General features: G+C 41.5%; 2 protein-coding genes across 3 annotated transcripts; both read right to left on the reverse strand.

Moving 5' to 3' along the window:
- Nucleotides 1–1576: 1576 nt before the first annotated feature.
- On the reverse strand, nucleotides 1577–4748 carry LOC139407686 (protein mago nashi homolog). Its single transcript, XM_071151534.1, has 5 exons — nucleotides 4567–4748; nucleotides 4147–4205; nucleotides 2463–2573; nucleotides 2030–2112; nucleotides 1577–1800 (listed from the first exon to the last, which is right to left on the reverse strand). The coding sequence occupies exons 1-5, from the start codon at nucleotides 4655–4657 to the stop codon at nucleotides 1701–1703; spliced, it is 444 nt and encodes a 147-aa protein (XP_071007635.1). The 5' UTR covers nucleotides 4658–4748; the 3' UTR covers nucleotides 1577–1700.
- Nucleotides 4749–9787: 5039 nt separating this feature from the next.
- LOC139406777 (uridine-cytidine kinase 2-A) lies at nucleotides 9788–23344 on the reverse strand. Of its 2 annotated transcripts, none has more exons than XM_071149804.1 (7): nucleotides 23230–23344; nucleotides 18934–19093; nucleotides 18244–18340; nucleotides 18021–18163; nucleotides 17719–17816; nucleotides 10757–10805; nucleotides 9788–10258 (listed from the first exon to the last, which is right to left on the reverse strand). In XM_071149804.1, exons 1-7 carry the CDS (start codon nucleotides 23332–23334, stop codon nucleotides 10122–10124), a joined length of 789 nt encoding a protein of 262 aa, XP_071005905.1. In that variant the 5' UTR covers nucleotides 23335–23344; the 3' UTR covers nucleotides 9788–10121. The 2 variants fall into 2 exon arrangements, with proteins under 2 accessions (XP_071005905.1, XP_071005906.1); XM_071149805.1 differs by lacking the exon at nucleotides 23230–23344 and adding an exon at nucleotides 22066–22173.
- Between the last annotated feature and the right edge of the window lie 509 nt (nucleotides 23345–23853).

Here is a 23853-nt window from a genome sequence, read left to right on the forward strand (position 1 = left end):
AAACGTTTTTGCTGTGTAGCAAGCTTTGTCACATGTTTGTATGACAATTTATAATCTCCACTTTGATTTGTGATGTGAAAAACATTTTAAAGCAATACCTCAGACCTTGCTATTAAGAGGCAATGTATTTCCTTCTATGCCTTATGGAATGTTCACTGGTAATGTATTACATACGACTTTACTGGGGTAGTGTAAAAGAGAAGGTTTACAAAATGACAAATGTATATGCATATTTTCTCATTGTACATTTTGGCTAGACTAATTAAAGCTGGAATTCTTCATTTCTACCTAGATTTTTGGACTTGTGAATTAATATACCCATTGATTCTTGAATTTAACTTAGAAATGCCTCATGAGCTTAGTTCAACTGTCATACGTACTGCACCATAATCTAAAATACAAGCTTGTTTTACTGCAATGTTTGTTAAACATGTAAATTGAAACATACCGTATAGCCTAAAAACATGGTCATTTTGATACCATGGGTGGTCATCCTTGCATCCATAGCTCTAGCTCTGTCTATTAATTTCTCCAGGCTCATCTCTCAGCTTTGTACCAAAACAGAAGCGGGGTGACCGCATTGTTTTCTACGTAATAAGCAACTTCATGTTTATAACAGCCTGTGGCATCAATGAGTCAAACATTTATTCTAGTGTCAAAATGTACTACAAGGTGTAAATAGAATTTGTCAGAAAATCAGTCTAGTCCTAAACGGAAATTTGCAAGACAATTAGGAAAATATGGTTTGTCATGGAATGAAGGGTACCGTAAGTTTTCCTTTGGTTGGGTTTACTTCAACCCTGCCCACAGCTGGCAGCACCCAAGTAATCATCAATTCAGTGCGCAGCTGCACGTGATTTGACATTCGATATCCCTATGGAGCTAAATAGAGATCAGTAAATTATACTTTTTAAAATGTCAATAGCTCCAAATGTCAATGACTTAACCTCAAACCAACTATAAATGGTAGAAAGTCATATACAAATATTAAAAGCATTTGAGAGAAAGGTGTACAACATGAAGTCTCATTTACATTGCATTATTTGACGGTCCTTAACTAGCTCCACAGATAGGCTATTCAAAGTCTAAGTCGCCCCACCCCCAGCTGTGTAGTGCTAGGACAAATCCAGAACGTACACCCAGGGCCGAGTTTGGGAAACCCTGGTCTAGGCTACTACCAGACAAGACCTGGTTAGACAGTTTCAAGTTATCTAGAAGGGTGACTGACTGTGTACTGTTTTGGCAGTGAAAATACAAACGCTTCCCATATTTGAACACACACACTTTCAAGTGACACCCAGACCAAAGGACACAAAATCTCATTCTCAGTCACATTTCCTAATGAGAATTGAAACAGAGGCCAAATCAGGAAGTTCAGCCCACCTTTAACAACTTCCTGTTCATGTGTGCTCAGCTAAATGCTGAAATAAACTGACCTCTGTATGACAAGAGCAACAGAGTGTAGTGTGCAATTCTCCAACCTGTTTTTCATACTACCAAGATCAACCAAACCACAGCTATGGCTTCCAGTAAGTAACTTTAAAAATGTATAGATAACCAAGGCTATTAAAACATGCCATTTTTCCAATCATTTATTTAAAATTTAAAAAAGAACAGATCAACCAAAAGCAAATGTACAAATGTTGTAATCGGCGCAAACATAAAACATTTTCCAACAGAGAAAAAAACATCCACTCCTCTTAGATGGGCTTGATCTTGAAGTGTAACCCGATGAGACTGAAGACAAGACATTTCAGATCCTGGACCAGGTAGTAGAACACGCGGAGGCCTTCTGGGTCCCTGGAAAACACAACTTGTTTTTAGGAAGCTGGCCCCCAATTCCACATCAACCCCACTATGCAGAACTGAGAGCATTACATAGGTGTAAGCTAGGTATAATTTACACTATTCTGCTTATATCTTCAAATCTTCAGTGTCTACTAAATAGAGGCTAGGGGTCAAATAGGAAATTGGAGGAATATATCCTTCCAAGAATTCCCAGATCATTTGAGGTAGTATTATTACTTACTTCGACTGGTTGACATCAATCAAGGAACCAATCTTGGAAGTTGTGAAGGAAATGTGCTCATCCCCAATGACGATCTCCAGCTCCTAAGAGTTCAGAAAAGTTAACTCTCCCCAGACACGATTAGTAATTCAAGCCACGAATAAAATAACTTTTACTAAATCATTGTAACTTTCTGGGGTTATGCCCAGGTCCCATCTTGTGCTGAAAGGGTCAGAATTGAACACCGGTTACATTTATTTTGTTGGACAGATTTGTTTAAGTCTGATGAGGACCGAGGTCACAACCCCATGAGGGCTAAAATCACTAAGTAAACAGGCGTGGCTAGACATTACCAAGAGCACAATAAGTAGGAGACGCTCTGCTTTCCTCAACATACACCATGCTTTTACAAGTAGCAGTGTTTATTTAGGTATGTGTGAGTGAATGGACAGACCTGTCTGCCCACTCTGTCTGGGGGTGGCCACAGTGCATCATCTTCCTTGGTGATCTCACTGTCATCTATGATCCTCTTCAGTTCCTCCATCACACTTTTGTGTACGTACGCCTGTAGTGGAGAACAATCCCAATAAGGTTTTGATGGCATTTTCAATCGTTTTAAGCAGCATCCCACATATAAATTGGATTGATGGGCCATACACTGATCAATGTAACCAAGAAATCCTTTAAACACGAAAGAAAAAAAGAAGCTACATGTATAGTGTTGTTCCCATGTTTCATTAGTTAAAATAAAAAATTCAAGAATCGTTCCATAGGCACAAAAAAGCTTATTTCTCAAATGTTGTGCACAAATTTGTTTGCATCTCTTAGTGAGCATTCCTCATTTGCCAAGATAATCCATCCACGTGACAGGTGTGGCATATCAAAAAGCTGATTAAACAGCATGATCATTACACAGATGCACCTTGTGCTGGGAATAATAAAATACCACTAAAATGTGCAGTTATCACAACACAATGCCACAGATGTCTCAAGTTGAGGGAGCATGCAAATGGCATGCTGACGACAGGAATGTCCACCAGAACTTTTGCAGAGAATTTAATGTGCATTTCTCAACCACAAACCACCTCCTTTGTCATTTTAGAAAAATGTTTGTAGGTCCAACTAGCCTAACAACCGCAGACCACGTGTAACCACACCAGCCCAGGACCTCGAAAGCCAACTTCTACACCTGCAGGATTGTCAGACCAGCCATTGACAGCTGATGAAACTGGGTTTGCACAACCGAAGAATTTCTGCACAAACTGTCTGAAACCGTCTCAGTGAAGCTCATGTGCGTACTAGTTGTCTTCACCAGGGCCTTGAGCTGACTGCAGTTCGGTGTCATAACCAACTTCAGTTGGCAACTGGAGAAGTGTTGCGCTTCACAGATGAATCCTGGTTTCAACTGTACCGGGCAGATGGCAGACAGCATATATGGCGTTGTGTGGGCAAGCGTTTTGCTGATGTCAACTTTATGAACAGATTGCCCTATGGTGGTGGCGGGGTTATGGTATGGGCGGGAATCAACTACAGACAATGAACACAATTACATTTTATCAATGGCAATGTGTATGCACAGAGATACCGTGATGAGATGTTGAGGCCCATTGTCGTGCCATTCATCCGACACAATCACCTCATGTTTCTCCATGATAGCGAACGGCCCCATGTAGCAAGGATCTGTACACAATTCTTGGAAGCTTAACATGTCCCAGCTCTTCCATGGCCTGCATACTCACCAGACATGTCACCTATTGAGCATTTTTGGGATGCTCTGGGTCAACATGTACGACAGCATGTTCCAGTCCCCACCAATATCTAACAACTTCGCACAGAGATTGAAGAGTGGGACAACATTCCACAGGCCACAATCAACAGCCTAATCAACTCTATGCGAAGGAGATGTATCGCGCTGCAAAATGGCAGTCATCAGCTACTGACTAGTTCTGAGCCATGCCTCTACCTTTTTTAAAGGTTTCTGTGATCGATACAAATCTGTATTCGCAGCTATGTGAAATCCATAGATAAGGGCCTAAGGAATTTACTGATTTCCTTATATGAACTCTAACTCCGTAAAATCTTTTAAATTGTTTCATGTTGCGTTTATATCTTTGTTCAGTGTAAGTTTGATAAGTTACCTCTTTCCTGATCATGACATCATTCTTGTAGTTGCTGTTGTTCGCGTATCTCAGCTTACCTGAAAAGATAGTTACATTTATTGCGTTATCGTCACGTTTGTAGTGAATGCTGATACACTGCTATTGTTGAATAGTAGTTAGTTCACAGAAGTTTTTAAACCTACTGTAAACTAATCAAGCATTTTGGATACATTAGTTTGCTAACCAGCTACATAGCTAGCTGGATACAATAAATGAGTGAGGTAATGGTTAACTATGCAACTGAAGTATTTCTGAGATCATGTTATAACTGAACACACGAATACAAAAACTAGCTAATTGCGATAAAAATCAATTAGGAAATGCCGCTAGCAAGCAGTCGTTTGCATGCTTAGCTAGCTGGCTAATGTTGCTAATTAGTCAAATTGCCGCCTAACTTACCGTCTGGTCTAAACTCAAATTCCAAGAACTCGTGTCCAAACTTTCCCTTGTGCCCGACATAATATCTCAAATAAAAGTCACTCGTTGACATTATAAACTGCAAATTCAGTGTTTGCGCGGTCCTTGAGAATCAACGAAAGCACACTGCTTCCTTGAGGGTATTTTAGAAAATCTGAACGCGCATGCGTGAGGGGGCGCTTCTCTGTGATCTCATACGAGTTGTCGCATTGCAGTGATGTCATCTTCTTCGATGAGGTTTAACAGATGAGGTTGGCAACCAATACATTTTTTTATTTCACCTTTATTTAACCAGGTAGGCAAGTTGAGAACAAGTTCTCATTTACAACTGCGACCTGGCCAAGATAAAGCAGACAAAGCAGTGCGACAAAAACAACAGCACAGATACACATGGGATAAACAAACATACAGTCAATAAAACAAAATAAAAATTATCTATATACAGTATGTGTAAATGTAGTAAGATTAGGGAGGTAAGGCAATAAATATACCATAATGGCGAAATAATTACAATTTAGCATTAACACCGGAGTGTTAGATAATGACTTCTGTTTCAACACTCATGCCACAATGCCTGCGTCGCACCAAACAACGAGCATCAAACACTGGGAATCTTCCCCTTTAGTTGGTCAGCTTTCACAGTTACCGCTACCCCAGTATTCACTCCTTTCAATGGTGCACTTTTCTTGAGAGCACTTTTCTTGCCCCCATTCCTTGAACACAGAGCGCCTGCGCCGTCTGACCAGCAAAAAGACAAACAATTATTACAACACCACTTCTGGTTACCTTCACCGATTCCACAGCACTCAACTCTGTTTTCACCCACCCTGACACCACAGGGTGGTATTCCAGCAGCATACCACCCTGCATCCCACTGCTGGCTTGCTTCTGAAGCTAAGCAGGGTTGGTCCTGGTCAGTCCCTGGATTGAAGACAAGATGCTGCTGGAAGTGGTTTTGGAGGGCCAGTAGGGGGCACTCTTTCCTCTAGTCTAAAAAATATCCCAATTCCCCTGTGTAGGGTGCTGTCTTTCGAGGCTCTCTGAGGTCATGGCACTTATTAAGATCCCATGGCACTTATTGTAGGGGTGTTAACCCTGGTGTCCTGGTTAAATTCCCAAGCTGCACCTCATACCATCATAGTCACCTAATCATCCCCAACTTACAATTGGCTCAGTCATCTCTCCCCTGTAACTATTCCCCAGGTCATTGCTGTAAATGAGAACATGTTCTCAGTCAACTTACCTGGTAGAAAAAACGTATCATTCAAAAGGCAAGGGTCCACTTTTTCCAAAAACTTCACTCCGACTGCCACAGACTCATCTTTAACCTGGCCCTCGGTGCAAGCCTCCAGCTCCGAGAACTTCACCACACCTACCACCTCCAATATTTCTGCAATGATGTCAGGATCAGCCGTGTGTTGCTGCGTTCAAAACAACTGGTTACATGGAACAATATGTGGTCAAATCATGACGTCAGTGATCTTCTGGTCGTAAAGTCCGAGCTCTAGAAATAGCACCGAGTTGCAAATTCCGAGTTCAAAAATATTTTTCAGAGTCGGAGTTTTATTCCAAGTTCCCAGTTGGTTTGAACGAACTGAGGTCGGAAGTCAGAGATTTCCATGTTCCCAGTTGTTTTGAACGCAGCATGTGGATTTGAGCAGATACTTAGAATGGAGGAAATAGGAATCCCACCAGCCGAGAATAGAGACGTATTACGCCCCACCCAGCCGACTGTTAACCAATCGCGTTCCCGTGGTTATGCTGTGTCAGGCGGTTGCTAAGAGAATCGTCACGCAATTCCTTGCCTATTTTCTTCGAAAGTACGCAATGTCACGATTTTAAAGCTATATTATTTTACAGAAAACAAGTTCCTTATCTCAAATCTCGGAAAATATTAGAAATATTGTAGTTATTGTTGACGTAATACATGCTAATGTTGTGTTTTTGCGCAAGCGCCCAATTGACTCCCATTTACTGCTTGAAGACGTGCACTCCTTGTCCCGGAATCCCAGAATGCAGCGCGCAGCCCATTGACGACGCGTGGGCAACGTTAATATGATTTCTAATTGAGTTTCTCCATCTCCTCAAAACGATCTCTGATTTTAACCAGCGATGTCACTTAAACCAAAGTAATAGATCGATCTTTCCATGACTAAAACATCATGTTATTTCATGATTGGGTTTCACTGATCTTTTATATTATTCTATTCTGCATATTCCATATTACTGGCAATCCAATTCTATTGTTTTCTCCATCTCTGAATCTCGTAAAGAAAGCACATACACATAGCATACATAGTACAAAAACTTTATTTCATTATTTGATTGCAGTTTCTTGATACACAACCTGTTTGATAACACATGTACATTATAATACAGTTATGAATGCTCTTGTATTCATGTAGTCATATCCAGGTGTGTCAACCAGAAAATCTAGCCCTACTTTTTACTGTTTAATAATTTCAACTTTCAGGTAAACCAGTAAAGTCATGGTCATCACAACTTGATAGGTAACCTGGTTTTCTGTTTTACTTGTTGGTCTGGTAACAGTTTTGGTTATAGTCATACTATTTATTCCTCTCTCATCACAGGTCTCTTCCATGCTAGAGCCATGTACAACAATGCCTGAGCTATGTGTCAAAGGCCTCATTCTTCACATACTGTATAGCAGTGGTGTAAAGTACTTAAGTAAAAATACTTTAAAGTACTACTTAAGTCGGTTTTTGAGGTATCTGTACTTTACTATTTATATTTTTGACAACTTTTACTTCACTACATTCCTAAAGAAAATAATGTAATTTTTACTCCAGAAGTACTCATTACATTTTAAATGCTTAGCAGGACAGAAAAATGGTCCAATTCACACAGTTATCAAGATCTGCCTCTGATCTGGGGGACTCACTAAACACAAATGCATCTTTTGTCAATTATGTCTGAGTGTCAGGAGTGTGCACCAGATCAGAGGCAGAAGGGATGGGGTACTTTTTCCACCACTGCTGTATAGCACATTACTATTTTCAATGTGTTTGATTCTAAAATACATACAGTTAGTGTTCACACTGAGGCAGTTGACATTACTGTCTCATTGATTCACTGTTACACCCTGATCATGGAACAAATACAGTACAATAGCTAGCTAGCTCTTGCAAGCAAGTAGCACATATGGTATCATGTCATTGAGTTAAATGAGCAGACATTTACAGCAGATTTCATCACCAACATTGAAGCTAAATGTATGCAATAATACACAAAGCAACATTTGATTGACATAAATACAGACAATCCACAGCCTTTCGGACTATAATATATTTGAGCAAGGGAATTAATTTGTTACTGAACGTCTGCAAGATGGCTGCCTATGATAGATACTACTTGACTGACTTTTTGAAGGCCTTTGAAATTAAAATTAGGCCATTTCCTCCACACTTAAGTGAGGCATCGTATTACTAGTGTTTATGGTTATATTCATAGTCTTCTCTTTCTCTTCAAAGGCAAAATCTCAAGTTCCTGTGCTGTGTGAATCAATAAGTTCACTTTCTCTAGTTCTACATCTCACAAATTAGATAGCTAACTCATGGAGTGAACACAGTACTTTAGAATCCATTTCTCATTTCAATGATCAATCAATTTGAAGCTAATAATAAAAGTATTGATGATGCACTGATGGACAACATTGTGACATGCCCATCATTGGCCCTAGAAATTAGAAGAAGAAAAACTACAGTATACACTTTGCATACAGGTATCAAATATGTTGAGGTAGGAAACATCACAGCAGTCATGACTTTTTAAAAATATCTATATGTCTGAAAGCAAAACAATCTATTGTAACCGTAGACTACCCATTGCAATACAGTACAACCTTTAATATAACACTACTAGCACAATTCAGTGAGTGAATGTTAACAAGACCATAACCTCACTTTTTATATCAGTCTGGGAATATTGCAGTATACTTTGATTGACTTGAATACATCACTGATAAATGAAACAATATATGGTGGGCAATTTGACGTGGAATTAAAGTATATGAATGGCCCGAGAGAGAGCCTACTCCTAAAGGAAAATGTTTTGGTGGTGCAAAATAGAAAAAAAAACAAAGCAGTTGCACATTGATGAAATACACTGTTAATTAGTTCTAAAAGAGCAATTATATATATTAATGTTTGTTGAGTCAATTGTTACTAATGTGGACAATCACCATCTTTTTTAAAGTGCAAATTTACCTCAAATCCTGCAGTTCAAGACAACCTACAATATTTGTAGGCTTAAAACACCACTATCAAATGAACCCTTTCAATGATCGAACATTATGTAAAGAACACGTACTTCACTGATGTTCAGACAGAGGCATTCTAGTGATCTCATCATTCAAGAGCTTTAAAATAAAAAAATGTTACAAGTAAGAACCCTGAAAGAATTATATTGTCATGGGGGCATTACAAACTACAGCGTAACGGTTTCAGAGGGGCCATGTGGCCAAGTACAGAACGCAGTTTATTTATTTGGTGGGGTTGTCAGCCACCATACACAAAACCGGTCGAGGTAAAGATTAATTCGTCTTTTTCAATCTCAGTTACGTTCTGAAATGTAGGTTGTTTGTTCCAAGATGCATGGTAACAAGCAAATACTGTGAAAACACTGAAAAATGATTGAAAAAGTACAACATCAGGAGGGTAAATAATACTACACTATGTACAAACTAAGAACACTGCTTTGATTTGTGAAGTCAAGTAGTTCCGTTTTTTTTTTCTTTCAGATGGAGAAAACATTAAGTTGCTTTGACCCATTGAATTGGTGAGCAAAGGCAGATAATCTGTGTAGGGCCTGAACATTTCCCCTTTCACTCGCTCAAGAGTAGGCTTGTAACACTGAGGCAAAGGATAAAGGGGGATAACAGAGTAAAGGAATGTGAGAAGTGGTATCCTATACCATGTCAAACATGATTAGTGCTCTAAGGTACATACATGTACGTCAGTTAATCAAATAATTGCTAAATCGGAATCTACAGAGGTGAATTGCATTCAGTTTTGCATCTCGGTTCTTGGATAGTTTCCAAGATCATGTAGTGTGTGTCTTGGAGTTCCCTCTGTAACAAATAAAATCTGTCACACGTCCTTCCTTCCATTCCAAACCAACAGTACAGAAAGACAGACAACATGACCAATCAAAATGCACTGACCACTGAACACACAGCAAGGTCTCAAGCTCAACCCAACTTCCTCCTCATTTATTAACATCTGCAAGCTCAAAAAGGGGCCAGAATATCAAATAAAAATACATAAATAAAATAACTGCTTCACCTTTGAACTGAAACAGTTCCTTCCTCCCTTACAAAACATTTCATCATCCAGTCAAAAAAAAAACTAATCAAATGAAGGCCTTGCATATTCTTGCTAGAGTTTTTTTTTTAAGTTTTTTTTTTTTTTATATATATTTTTTTTAAATACAGTGTAGCAGATAGGTGGTAGGTATGTACAGATGAGCCCTCTTCCATCGATCCCTAGCTCCCTGGTGTTCAGAGAGGGCCGGTGCGGTTAGTGGGGCCGACTGCTAGACTCTGACACCTGCCGTTTCCGGGGAGTTCCGTAACCGTTAAGGCTGCCGTTCAGGCGTTTGGTCAGACCACCGTTCAGAATGTCCTGGATGTGCTGAACTATAAGGTTTATGGCAACTGTTAAGGAGAGAGAGAGAGAGAGGAGGGGGCACATTCAGAGGACATTGAAGGATAATCTGTAACGGTGTTCCATTCCTCTTTTATTCAGATAAAATTTAAGCAGAACAAGTTCCAGAGTTTAAAAGCACCACTCTTTGCAAATACATGTTGTTTTGAAAAATCTACAATTGACCTTGCCATTCCAAAACAGAGATAGTCTGAAACATTCCCAGGACAAAACAGCTAATCTAGTCTGCTTCCCATGTATAGGTCTCACCAATCACAGACCACAACAGCTATCTCAAGACAGTAGAATAAACAAAACAGCCATCACATTCACATCCGCCTTTAGTAAGTTTACCATCGCAGGGTAAGAGACTGGACTGATTAACAATGTCAATGACAGACTCTCTATAGGGAGATGTGTCCAAGAATGAGTCAGTGAAGTTTGTCACATAACAGCATGCTTGCTTACATAAGGCAGCAATCTTGAGAAACAAACAGCCAGAAACTCACCAAGATTATCTGCTCCTCTAGGAATGATCACGTCAGCACACTTCTTGGTCTACAGAGGGAGAAGAAATAAACATGTTTAGCAATACGATCTGAATCACATCTTAACCAAGATGGCGTAGCAGTAAGACGTGTTTGTTTTTTGTCCCATGTAAATATTAATTTTCTTGTATACATTTCTTCCATTTTCAAATTAAATATACCTTCCTGCAACCCGCCTCACCCAATGTGGTAAGGATCTGCTATTTTTGAGACCTTATAACTGGATCTCCATCAAAGGCTAGCCAGCCGATTAGCTACTCGCTATTTAGTCATTGTTAGCCACTGCTAGCGGCCTTTACCTTTAGCGCAGACACCAGCCGCTTTAGCCCTGCCAGTCTGCACACCGCAACACCTGCACAGCGCAATATCAGCCCTGAGAATATCGGACTGCTTTTTTCCACTACATCACCAGATTCTTGCTGCAAGCTCTGGACCATTACACCGGATCACCGCACCTAGCTATCTGCTACCGAGTGGTTATTGTGGCTAACGCCCTTGTCCAGAAGCAAGTGTAACGGATGTGAAACGGCTAGCTTAGTTAGCGTGGGCGCTAAATAGCGTTTCAATCAGTGACGTCACTTGCTCTGAGACCTTGAAGTAGTAGTTCCCCTTGCTCTGCAAGGGCCGCGGCTTTTGTGGAGCGATGGGTAACGACGCTTCGTAGGTGTCAGTTGTTCATGTGTGCAGAAGGTCCCTGGTTCGCGCCCGGGTATGGGCGAGGGGACGGTCTAAATTTGTACTGTTACACAAGCACCAGTTAGCTTCAAGCTAGGCCCACCTCCCGGCTAGGAAATGAAGTACAGCAAATACAATAACGCTTGCCAATTGGCCTGAACCCTTTGTCGACACGGAGCCCGGCCGATCCATCACGACTGGTTTGCTGACGTATTTCGGCCGATGTGCTCTCAACCGGCCTCTGCGTCGTGGATGTCGGTGAAGACCCTTCTCTGCTAGCCCCGGCCCGCTAGCTTCCTGAACACCGCGTCTACCGCTCGCCTAGCATAGTAACGACTACCGAACGGCTCCCTGTTTCATCTATTGCTGCTCATTGGACCCTATGATCACTCGGCTACACAGCTGATGCCTGCTGGACTGTTCATTAACACGCCATTTCATTTTGTTTATCTGTTGGCCCCAGCCTCGAACTCAGGCCCTGTGTGTAGCTAACTGGCCCTCTGCCCAGTCATCGCCATTTACCAGTTGTTGTTGTCTTACCCGTTGTCTAGCTCTCCCACTCAACACCTGTGATTGCTTTATGCCTCTCTCAAATGTCAATATGCCTTGTATACTGTTGTTTAGGGTAGCCATCACTGTTTTATTTTACTGCGGAGCCCCTAGTCCCGCTCAACATGCCTCAGATAGCTCCTTTGCCCCACCCCACATGCGGAGACCAAACCTAGCTTAACTGGCACCTCCAGAGATGCAACCTCTCTCATCATCACTCAATGCCTGGGTTTACCTCCACTGTACTCGCACCCTACCATACCCTTGTCTGTACGTTATGCCCTGAATATATCCTACCACGCCCAGAAATCAGCTCATTTTTTTGCTGTTCCCAATGCACTAGACAACCAGTTCTTATAGCCTTTAGCAGTACCCTCATCCTCCTCCTCTGTTGATGTAGAGGTTAACCCAGGCCCCTTGTGTCCCCAGGCGCTCTCATTTGTTGACTTCTGTAATCATAAAAGCCCAATTACAACATTTTCTGTCAAGATAAAACTGCTAAAGGGGGCAGAGTTGCAATCTACTGCAGTGCCTGCAGTGTTCTGTCATACTATCCAAGTCTATGCCCAAACAGTTAGAGCCTCTACTTTAAAAAAATCTCTCTCCAGAAATAAGTCCCTCACTGTTGCCGCTTGTTATAGACCCCCCCTCAGCCCCCACCTGTGCCCTGGACACCCTAAGTGAATTGAACTGGGATATGCTTAACACCCCGGCCGTCTTACAATCTAAATTAGATGCCCTCAATCTCACACAAATGTTCAAGGAACCTACCAGGTACAACCCCAAATCCGTAAACATGGGCACCCTCGTAGGTATCATCCTGACCAACCTGCCCTCTAAACACACCTCTGCTGTCTTCAACCAGGATCTCAGTGATCACTGCCTCATTGCCTGTGTCCGTGGTCAAACGACCACCCCTCATCACTGTCAAACGCTCCCTAAAACACTTCAGCGTGTAGGCCTTTAATTGACCTGGCCCGGGTATCCTGGAAGGATATTGACCTCATCCCGTCAATAGAGGCTGCCTGGTTCTTCTTTAAAAGGGCTTTCCTCACCATCTTAAATAAACATGCCCCTTTCAAAAAATGCAGAACTAAGAACAGATAAAGCCCTTGGTTCACTTCAGACTTGACTGCCCTTGACCAGCACAAAAACCATCCTGTGGCGTACTGCACTAGCATCGAATAGTCCCCGCGATATGCAACTTTTCAGGGAAGTCAGGAACCAATATACACAGTCAGTTTGAAAAAGCTAGCCTTTGCTTTCCTAACAGAAATGTGCATCCTGCAGTACTAATTCCAAAAAGTTTTGGGACACTAAAGTCCACGGAGAATAAGAGCACCTCATCCCAGCTGCCCACTGCACTGAGGCTAGGAAACACTGTCACTACCGATAAATCCACGATAATTGAGCATTTCAATATGCATTTCTCTACGGCTGGCCATGCTTTCCACCTGGCTACCCCAACCCCGGCCAACAGCTCTACACCCCCCGCAGCAACTGGCCCAAGCCTCCCCCACTTCACCTTCACCCAAATCCAGAAAGCTGATGTTCTGATAGAGCTGCAAAATCTGGATTCCTACAAATCAGCTGGGATAGACAATCTGGACCCTCTCTTCCTAAAATTATCTGCCGCCATTGTTGCAACCCCTATTACTAGTCTGTTCAACCTCTTTCATATCGTCTGAGATTCCTAAAGATTGGAAAGGGGCCGCGGTCATCCCCCTCTTCAAAGGGGGAGACACTCTAGACCCAAACTGTTAGACCTATATCCATCCTGCCCTGCCTTTCTAAAGTCTTTGAAAGCCAAGTCAATAAACGGATCACTGACCATTTCGAATCCCACCGTACCATTGCCGCTATGCAATCCAGTTTCCAAGCTGGTCATGAGTGCACCTCAGCCACTCTCAAGGTCTAAACGATATCATAACCGCAATTGCTAAAAGACAGTACTGTGCAGCTGTATTCGTTGACCTGGCCAAAGCTTTCGACTCTGTCAATCACCGTATTCTTATCGGCAGACTCAATAGCCGTGGTTTTTCTAATGACTGCCTCGCTTGGTTCACCAACTACTTCTCAGATAGAGTTCTGTGTGTCAAATCGGAGGGCCTATTGTCTGGACCTCTGGCAGTCTCTATGGGGTGCCACAGGGTTCAATTCTCAGGCCGACTCTTTTCTCTGTATAGATCAGTGATGTCACCGTTGCTGCGTGTGAATCTCTGATCCACCTCTACGCAGACAACACCATTCTATATACTTCTGGCCCTTCTTTGGACACTTAACAAACCTCCAAACGAGCTTCAATGCCATACAACACTCCTTCCGTGGCCTCCAACTGTTTTAAATGCTAGTAAAACTAAATGCATGCTCTTCAACCGATCGCTGCCCGCACAACTAGCATCACTATTCTGGATGGTTCTGACTTAGAATATGTGGACAACTACAAAAACCTAGGTGTCTGTTAGACCGTAAACTCTCCGTCCAGACTCATATTAAGCATCTCCAATCCAAAATTCAATCTAGAATCGGCTTCCTATATCGCAACAAAGCCTCCTTCACTCATGCCTTCGTAAAACTGACTATCCTACTGATCCTTGACTTCGGCTATGTCATTTACAAAATAACCGCCAACACTCTACTCAGCAAATTGGATAGTCTATCACAGTGCAATCCGTTTTGTCAACAAAGCCTCATATACTACACACCACTGCGACCTGTATGCTCTCGTTGGCTGGTCCTCGCTACATATTCGTCACCAAACCTACTGGCTCCAGGTCATCTATAAGTATTTGCTAGGTAAAGCTCCACCATCTCAGCTCACTGGTCTCCATAGCAACACCCACCCGTAGCAAGTATATTTTACTGGTCACCCCCAAAGCCAACACCTCCTTTGGCCACCTTTCCTTCCAGTTCTTTGCTGCCAATGCCTGGAACGAATTGCACTTTTTTCTTTTAATCACTGAAATTGGAGACATATCTCCCTCACTAACTTTAAGCATCAGCTGTAAGAGCAGCTTACCGTTCGCTGAAGCTGTACACAGCCCATCTGTAAATAGCCCATCCAACCAACTACCTACTCCATATTTGTTTTTGTTTTTCTGCACACCAGTATTTCTACTTGCACATCCTCATCTGCACATATCACTCCAGTGTTAATTGCTAAATTGTAACTACTTCGCCACTATGGCCTATTTAGTGCCTTACCTCCTTACTTCATTTGCGCACACTTTATACAGATTTTTCTATTGTGTTGTTGACTGTACGTTTGTTATCCCATGTGTAACTGTTGTTTTTGTCACACTGCTTTGCTTCATCTTGGCCAGGTCGCAGTTGTAAATGAGAACTTGCTCTCAACCGGCCTAACTGGTTAAAGAAAGGTGAAATATATTATTTTTTTAAAGAAATCAGGGCCAGGGTGTTCAATACCATTCAAGAGGAGGTCAGAGACAACTGACAATAACCAGGTTCCCTGCCAACCTTTTTATGTGAGTATAGTACATGTCAGAAAAAAATGTGTCACTACAGGCCAGATGGAAACAACAAATGTCTGTAAACTTTCCAACTGTCAACAAAATAAAATACGCTTGTCTGTAAAATGTATTGTGAGAAATGGTGATGGAAACTATGGGCAAACATTGATATAATAACCATCATATTTTATATGATAAACTTGGAGTCACGCAATGATATGCTGTGTGGTCCTCCCACTATGACTCAGGAAAGCATGCAGTTTATTAGGCTACAAATTAAATAAGCTACGATGAACTTCACAGGGTGGTGAAAATGCAGCTTGATGCTTCTTTCCAATAAATATCGAGCGTCTTATTCTGCTGACATGATCGAGTCTTGGCTGCCGTTTGACAAATAAAAATAAAATCATACTTTTTTTAATCCATAATAACTCATCATGTAGGCTATACCTGCACTGTATCTGAGAGCTGTTGGCTAAAGTGCACGTGCCAAGACCAGAGTGGGTATATTCGCTAAATAACTTTTGTAGCGACAAAACCATCAGTAGAGTTGAAAATGCAATGGAAACCCATTGAACTTGTATTTTTTATTTGGTACATGGGAATTTAACCGCAAAAGTAATTTTTATGTGCACTACATCACGCACAGCCTTTTATCCACAACAAGTCAATTTAACTTCTTTGGGATAGGGGGGGCAGTATTTTCATTTTTGGATGAATAGCGTGCCCAGAGTGAACTGCCTGCTACTCAGGCCCAGAAGCTAAAATATGCATATTATTAGTAGATTTGGATAGAAAACACTGAAGTTTCTAAAACTGTTTGAATTATGTCTGAGTAGAACAGAACTCATATGGCAGGCATAAACCCGAGAAAAAAAATCCAGACAGGAAGTGGGAAATCTGAGGTTTGTAGTTTTTGAACTCAGCCCTATCGAATACACAGTGGCATATGGGTCAAGATGCACTTCCTAAGGCTTCTACTAGATGTAAACTGTCTTTAGAAACTTGAATGAGGCTTCTACTGTGAGGTGGGACCGGATCAGAGCTCTTTGAGTCCGTGGTCAGGCAGAGTGTCACAGCCTCATGACGCGCGGTCACGAGAGAGTTAGCTCTCGTTCCATGGCTTTTCTACAGGCAGTGGAATTCTCCGGTTGGAACATTATTGAACTTTTATGATAACATCCTAAAGATAGAGACTTGTCAAACTAAGTATAGAATCTTCGAACTGTAATATAACTTTTTGAACGTTTCGTCAGACTGGACCAGATCGCTCTTTTGGATTTGTTTACCAAACGCCCTAACAAAAGAAGCTATTGGACATAAATTATGGACATTATCGAACAAAACAAGCATTTATTGTGGAACTGCGATTCCTGGGAGTGCATTCTGATGAAGATCAAAGGTAAGTGAATATTTATAATGCTATTTATGAATAATGTTGACTACCCAACATGGCTGATATTTCTCTGGCTGGTTTGGGCTCTGAGCACCCTTCTCAGATTATGCTTTTTCCGTAATTTTTTTTGGAAATCTGACACAGCGATTGTATTAAGGAGAAGTGTAACTTAAGCTCCATACATAACACTAGAATTTATCAACATTTATAATGAGTATTTCTGTGAATTCATGTGGCTCTCTGCACAATCACCGCATGTTTTAGAACTACTGAACGTAACGTGCCAATGTAAAATGAGATTGCATATTTATATAAAACACTTTATTGAACAAAACATACATGAATTGTGTAACATGAAGTCCTATGAGTGTCATCTGATGAAGATCAAAGGTTAGTGATTAATTGTATCTCTATTTGTGCTTTTTGTGACTCCTCCCTTTGGCTGGAAAAATGGCTGGGTTTTTCTGTGGCTTGGTGGTGACCTAACAATCGTTTGTGGAGCTTTCGTTGTAAAGTATTTTTGGAATCAGACACTTTGGCTGGGTTAATGAGAATTGTATCTTTAAAATGGTGCCTAATACTTCTATGTTTGAGAAATTTGATTTATGAGATTTGTATTTGGCTCCCTGCAATTTCATTGGCTGTTGGCGAGGGGTTCCGTCAGTCCTAGACAGGTTAGTGGAAACATATCTTGCAGGAAAATGCAGATTTGAGAATATTCGCATGAAAATCTGTTGACAAGTGGATGGAAACCTAGCTATTGATATCATTTGGTTGGTTGGTCCAAGGCTCTTAGAATACGTGTTGTGGCAGTATCATAGCTAGGTACTCACTGGCAGACAGAACTCTTCAAAGGCGGGCTTAACAAAGGTTATGTATTGCGTTAGCACCTGCTCCAGGTCCCTTCCTCGCTCGCTGATGTCTCGGAGCACTGGGGAGTGAACACAGAACAGGAGTGGAGCTTTCAGTATGATTTCACAGAAAATATTCTTACAAAACTAATAGACTTCTACATCCGGTTCCCATTCATGCCCTCCAGGCCCTGTATTGGAAGCCCCCTGGTATTTTTGTACAACTCACAAGTATGATGCGTTTCATCCAATGAAATAGTGAATATATATGTCTAAGGTTTCACCCCTGCGTGAGAGCCGTGTGTCTGCGTCTGTGTCCACAAACAGCTTCATCTGGAACAGGTCCCTAATCTCCTGGGAGTAGAACATCAGGATGCCCTCGAACAGCACCACATCTGCTGGGTACACCGTCACCGCCTCTTCCTTCCTGACACACACACCAGAGAGAGGACAATGTGTATGAGATGAGATGAGTGAGTGAGTGGAGTGAGTGTCCTAACCACTGACCTGGAATGGGTGACAAAGTCATACACTGGGATCTGCACTGTTTGGCCCTCCAAAATGTCCCACAACGTTTTGACGATGAGCTCATTGTCAAATGCATCTGAGAAGAGAGAGAGAGCAAAGGCACTCAGAACAATGTCTATGTTTCTGCTGGTGCCACTGTGTCAGGCCATAGGATCTAGATCTAATCCCACAAGGTGGCAAGTTGTTATGGAGGATAGCATCTGTGCTGATATGCAACCTATTTAGTGAACTACTTTTGACCAGGGCCCAAACATTATCTACCACACTGTCTGAGACCGACAACTCTGCTACCAGACTACAATCTACCAGAGGCACCGCTGCTAAGTATGTACTCTGAATGAGACAGATTTTGAATACAGCAGTCATTGGCCCCAAGGCAGGACATGTAGAAACCTTTAGTTCTCTCCAGTTCTCTCCATTACGGTAATTATATTTCTAAGAACTAGGGGAAAAAGCCCAACAGAAGTATCCTTTGAGTATAAACTCAACAACGCAACTATTTATCTTCAATGAGAGAGCAAAGGGATGTGAGAAACTATTCGTATTTTTTTTTACACTGGAAAGCAAGCAAGGGATAAAGCTACATTTGCCAGTTGTTAACATATACCATATGACTACGATTTAGCGATTGACACAGTATCCAAATAAATATATAGATTAGATAAATACCTGGGTGGTCGAAGTTGAACTGTCCCTTCAGTGCCTTGGCCTTCTGGTCCGGTGTGAGGACCCTGTAGAAGCTGTCTTGGCTGAGAATGGCCACCTGGCGCTGGTGATGGTCAATCTTGTTCTGGCCAAGCAGCTCCATGATCTTACCGCAGACAGACGACTGGCCATGGGCAGAGGGAGGAGCGAGAATGACAGTTAAGTCTGTCAGATAGATAACACTATCTGAAGTAAATTGTAACCCATAAAGATGTAAGAGTGGAGTTGTGTTCACTGAGCTATGGAGATATTGAATATATTGGTACCAGACTATTACATAGACGTACAGACAGTACAGAAGAAGCCAAATCTGCAGCAATGTGCAATAGCTCTCATTTAAAAATGTTCTTAGATGTTTGCAATACTCTCTGACCTATTTTATAACTAGAATCCTCACTTACTCATAGGGCCTCTCTATGACTTAGGGCCCCTGGGTGTGGTCACCTTGCTGGCTTCTAGTTGACTACGTCACACGTGGCTAACCTCTGCACTTCCTAAACGAACAAGGAGGAAGTGACAGCGTTCTTTTACATTGGAAAATAAACTAATATTAATAACTCCAAAAGGGCACTACCCCATCCCTACTGATCTCGCAGTACAGCCCAAAAGACATGTCGCTATGGTTCATTAGCCAATTCAAGGAAGAGGAGAGTGGGCCTACAGCAAATAGGATAATAAGATCAGTAAGAAAGATCTCACATTATGACATTAACACTGTTGAATGGAACTTTAAAAAATAAAATGTCCAACACATGAAGTCTTGTAACATTATTTAACACATGAAGTCCGAACCAGACTTGTGTCATTGAGAACAGTAAGGCTGCTACTGACCAAGTCTGAGGCACACCACAGTAGACAGGATGTCGGTCAGTCAATATCGAGGTGCTATTCTTAGACCACTGCACCTACACGTGTCACCAGCCATGATAATCTAACTGCTTGCTCCAGGCCTAATAGAGAACAGAATAAGAGATGACTGGCAACAGACATTAGGGTCAAGTTGAACTTGTTGTTAGAGAAGGGAAAATGTATGCCAGCAACCAGTGAAAAATGCATTAGTGTCTCCTTGAAAAGAGCTCAGACAGGGCAAAGATAATACAAGACGATGAAGCAGAACACATTTGTCTGGAGTCAATCCACGTTTATAAATGAGAATACAGTCAGAGGGAATAGTTCAAGGATGACAAAGGGGCATTACAAGATGTTCATGCAGCCACAATGTTATTTGATGAGACTCACTGTACTTAGTCACCAGTCCGGGTCACACTCAATCCATTTAACTAATAATCTGCAAGTTGGGCCTGGGCCCTACAGACTTCATACACACAGCCTAAACTGAAACTGCATTGTCTCTCCAGACTTCCCAGAAAAGTGTGTCAGAAGAAGAAAAAACACTGTCGGATAACCAGGTGGCTCTACTGGTAGTTTCTCACTTTCGTTTGTTGTGGGGTATGATACCAAGAAATATTACACGCAAAGGAACGTCAAGTGGACCACAATTCATGCTCTAGAACAGCCTTTCATAGAGGATGTGAATTACTCAATTTCTTATCTGCATTTAATTTCTTCCCAAACTTTTCTACAAAATTAATCTACAAAAAATTACAAAGCAAACAAATGTTAGCGAGATGATTGTCAGGTTAGTGCTTGTGAGGTTTCTGAGAGCTCTAACTCTCCCAATACCAGACCCCTTTGTCGTTTCACATTTCTTCCAAGCCCTTAATAAAACAGTGATTGCCGAAACTGCTCTTGGTTACAAAAGACCAGGCCAGGTCTCTTACCCAAGCTTGGGTCAGTCAGACATACATTCAAAGTCTGCCTCTTCTATTGCCAACGCTGACTAAACATTCCCCTGCCCCAGTTAAAAATTCTATTGTGTCCAAAAAAGCTAAACTGCAGTTTACCCAGCAATCCTACGTCAGAGGTACATAAAGACAATTGACAAGCTATGTCATGATCAGTTACAGTGGGTATAGAAAAACGTTTTTAGGGGAGAAAAATCAGGACATTTTTTTTCTCTACATGGTTAGCCCATTGGCTGTTATGACAAAACACAGCTGAAGGTCAAATAAACATCACTGGGAAGGAACAGTAAAATTGTGCCTGACTGACAGTATGCCTACTAGTGATGGGGGATTATTATTTCTGATGACAAAAAGTATCATTTTTGACCATATTGCAATATCATTTTTGCGCTGGTTTACTGTACTCCAGTATTTTTCCTTCATAGCTTGTACTCCATCTTATTTTTTAAAATAGGGAGCCCATTTGTTTTCAGAACTTTTATTTCTCTCGTCACTCTGCAGTAGACATATGGTGAGCAATATGTTTGGAACATCGAATTGCAATAAAATCACAGAATCGAATTGCTATATATGGTATTGCAATACATAATGTATTGGCACCTAAGTATCGTGATGAGGTCCCAGGCAATTCTCAGCCCTAAGGCCTACTGTGCTAACCCGAACTGTAGGCTATTGTGCTGGCTTGGATATTTCAGGAAATATGGTGGATGCATAACCAGGCTAGCAGAGTGAAGCTCTCCCCAGCTCAGTAGGCCTATAGTGTATACAGTTCCACAATATGACTCGTGACAAGAAATGGGTTTGACCATAATAAATCCTCCCTTTTCTTATTAAATACTATTCAAAACATTATTTAAAAAATAACGTATGCAACCTTCGAAAAAGATAGAGGGATACTCATTCAAAACTTTGAGACAGCAGACTACACAATACAGCAGAGGACATAGCTGCAAGGCCATCAGCCATTTCAGGGGACTGTTTAGGACTATCTCAGGTAGACAGTGAAAAACAAAAATAGAAAAACAAGAGATAACAGTCACTTTCTTCAGAGGGGTGGGGGAGGTGCATTTGAAAGGCCATATGTTTAGACTACCGGTTTACCTAACCAGACAGACAATTGTGAATATAAGTGTGCTAGATTATAAAGTGATGTCTGTATTATTCACAATATGACTTTGGCATGGTTGAATTCTTGATTCTGGAGAGAAGAACACTTATTATTTACTGTACCATGATGAACAGTAGCATACATGGAAAAAGCGGCAACACATTGACTTAGACTGAGGCTCACCTCCTTACACGTTATGAGGTAAGATGTGACACATATTACGCAAGACAGTAGGCTACCGTATGAAGACGGGCTAAAACAGCTTTTCCAATCGAAACTCCAGTTTACACTGAAGGCAGTGTCATGGCGACGCTGGATGGCTAAACGCATGCGTAGTTACACGTCATCTGGTCTAACGGTCGTATCGCGCATGTGCAAGCCGTCAACTCAGACACTCCGGACCGAAGCTGTTTGACAACATTTTTTGTCCCTTTGGAGTAATAACATGTTCAAATAAAGACATTACCTCGAATCTACCTTCGTGCCTTTTGATTTCTAGAAAACTAACTACTAAGATGTTTTTTTTTTACTTCTCTCATCGACTTTTCAAACCCTGACCAAGTCTGTTTGGCAAGCGTACCCGGAAGTCTCGCGATGTTGCGCCTCTGGGTTTAGACATTTTATTTATTTTACTGTGCCGCGAATTATGCGCATAGGCAGTTTTCACTGCTTTGCCAGGTGTAACCAGCTGGTCCTGTCGACGCATTAGAAAGTGAATATTAACAGTGGGCGGACTGGAGCTCGACGTCACTTTTTTTTATGAATAAGAAAAGTACTGATTTCAGCACCCGTTCTGAAATCAGTAGTTTTGTGATAAACTAAAATGGTATATGCTGTTTTAGCTCCAGTCCGCACACACTAGTCGCCGCTCAACTCCATCGTAAATCGTTGAGTTTAGTTGGCTAAGCAAAGTATTGCTTTTCGGTTGTCGGTTGTCATAAATGCCCTTTCTGAATTGAATAAACCACAGGAGTAGATTCCTCTCAAAATCCTTGTTTCATATAGGTTTATATTAATATTTAATTATTTGTACACGAATTGATAGGGCTATAGATGTTATAGACAAAGACATGAATGCAAGTTGGATTAAGGTCAGTTCCCTACAGCCACATAAGTGGGATAAATTATTGCCAAACAGGGCCTATTCCTATACACGCTTTAAAAATGTCAATGTTTTTCCAGAAATGATTAAAAAACAAACTAGCTTTAATGGAACTAATTAATTCATTGGTCTGTCATGACAGGAGCCACGCGGTCAATGAGTTCTCATCTTTCAACCACGTTGACAATTCAGTGTTTCAAATAAAAACATGACATTTCTAATTAATTAAAAATCACAATGCCAACCTTGCCGCTGGCAGTCCCTCCGGCTACCCCGATGAGGAAAGGTTGCCGAATAGCATTCTCGTTTTCGGCTTGACTGTCCACCCTTGTCTCGCTGTCGCCTGCCATGCTTGCTATAAACGCATACAGAAGCACGGAGGTGGTTTTGCTCCAATAGCGCTCCTCCCCTCTTTTCAGTTGTGCGTTTGCTTTGATGCTATGAGTAAGCCTGGATATCAATCCGTTCTTTTGTAAACTACTTGAAATGCAGAACCTTCACATCAGGTTATGTGTTATTGCAATTCAGTTATCAGACTCTAGGCCCATATATCAGATTTCTGGACATTTTGTGGCCTACATTTATATCAGCTCAGTTAAAGATGCACTCCGGGATCTTAAAGGTGACAGGCAAAGGGCTCCATAAATACCTTAACACTTAATAACAATGAGCATGCAGGCTTCATTAAAAAGTCCTCAACAGCATTTTTGTGTATCACAAAACTTTTCATTTCTAGTTTTTGGTGAAGATGTCATTTTCTGGGCATAAATTGCAATGAAGACATCATTATTAGGTAAAAAGAAAGAACAATGCCCTTGCTGCAAGCAAGACAAGCTACAGACATGGCTTTTGTGAGCCCTTTTCTGGAT

The sequence above is a fragment of the Oncorhynchus clarkii genome, chromosome 4 (genome assembly GCF_045791955.1).
Source record: "Oncorhynchus clarkii lewisi isolate Uvic-CL-2024 chromosome 4, UVic_Ocla_1.0, whole genome shotgun sequence".
Lineage (NCBI taxonomy): Eukaryota > Metazoa > Chordata > Actinopteri > Salmoniformes > Salmonidae > Oncorhynchus > Oncorhynchus clarkii.

Bases quoted from the DNA above. Each gene is read 5' to 3' on its own strand.
- LOC139407686 (XM_071151534.1), bottom strand. From the start codon at position 4,657: ATGTCAACGAGTGACTTTTATTTGAGATATTATGTCGGGCACAAGGGA. The intron at 4,206-4,566 runs GTAAGTTAGGCG...CTATCTTTTCAG, and splicing joins ATTTGAGTTTAGACCAGACG to GTAAGCTGAGATACGCGAAC. The intron at 2,574-4,146 runs GTAACTTATCAA...TCTCCACTACAG, and splicing joins ATGTCATGATCAGGAAAGAG to GCGTACGTACACAAAAGTGT.
- LOC139406777 (XM_071149804.1), bottom strand. From the start codon at position 23,334: ATGGCAGGCGACAGCGAGACAAGGGTGGACAGTCAAGCCGAAAACGAG. The intron at 18,164-18,243 runs GTCAGTGGTTAG...TGTGTGTGTCAG, and splicing joins GACTTTGTCACCCATTCCAG to GAAGGAAGAGGCGGTGACGG. The intron at 17,817-18,020 runs GTGAAACCTTAG...TTCACTCCCCAG, and splicing joins CACACGGCTCTCACGCAGGG to TGCTCCGAGACATCAGCGAG.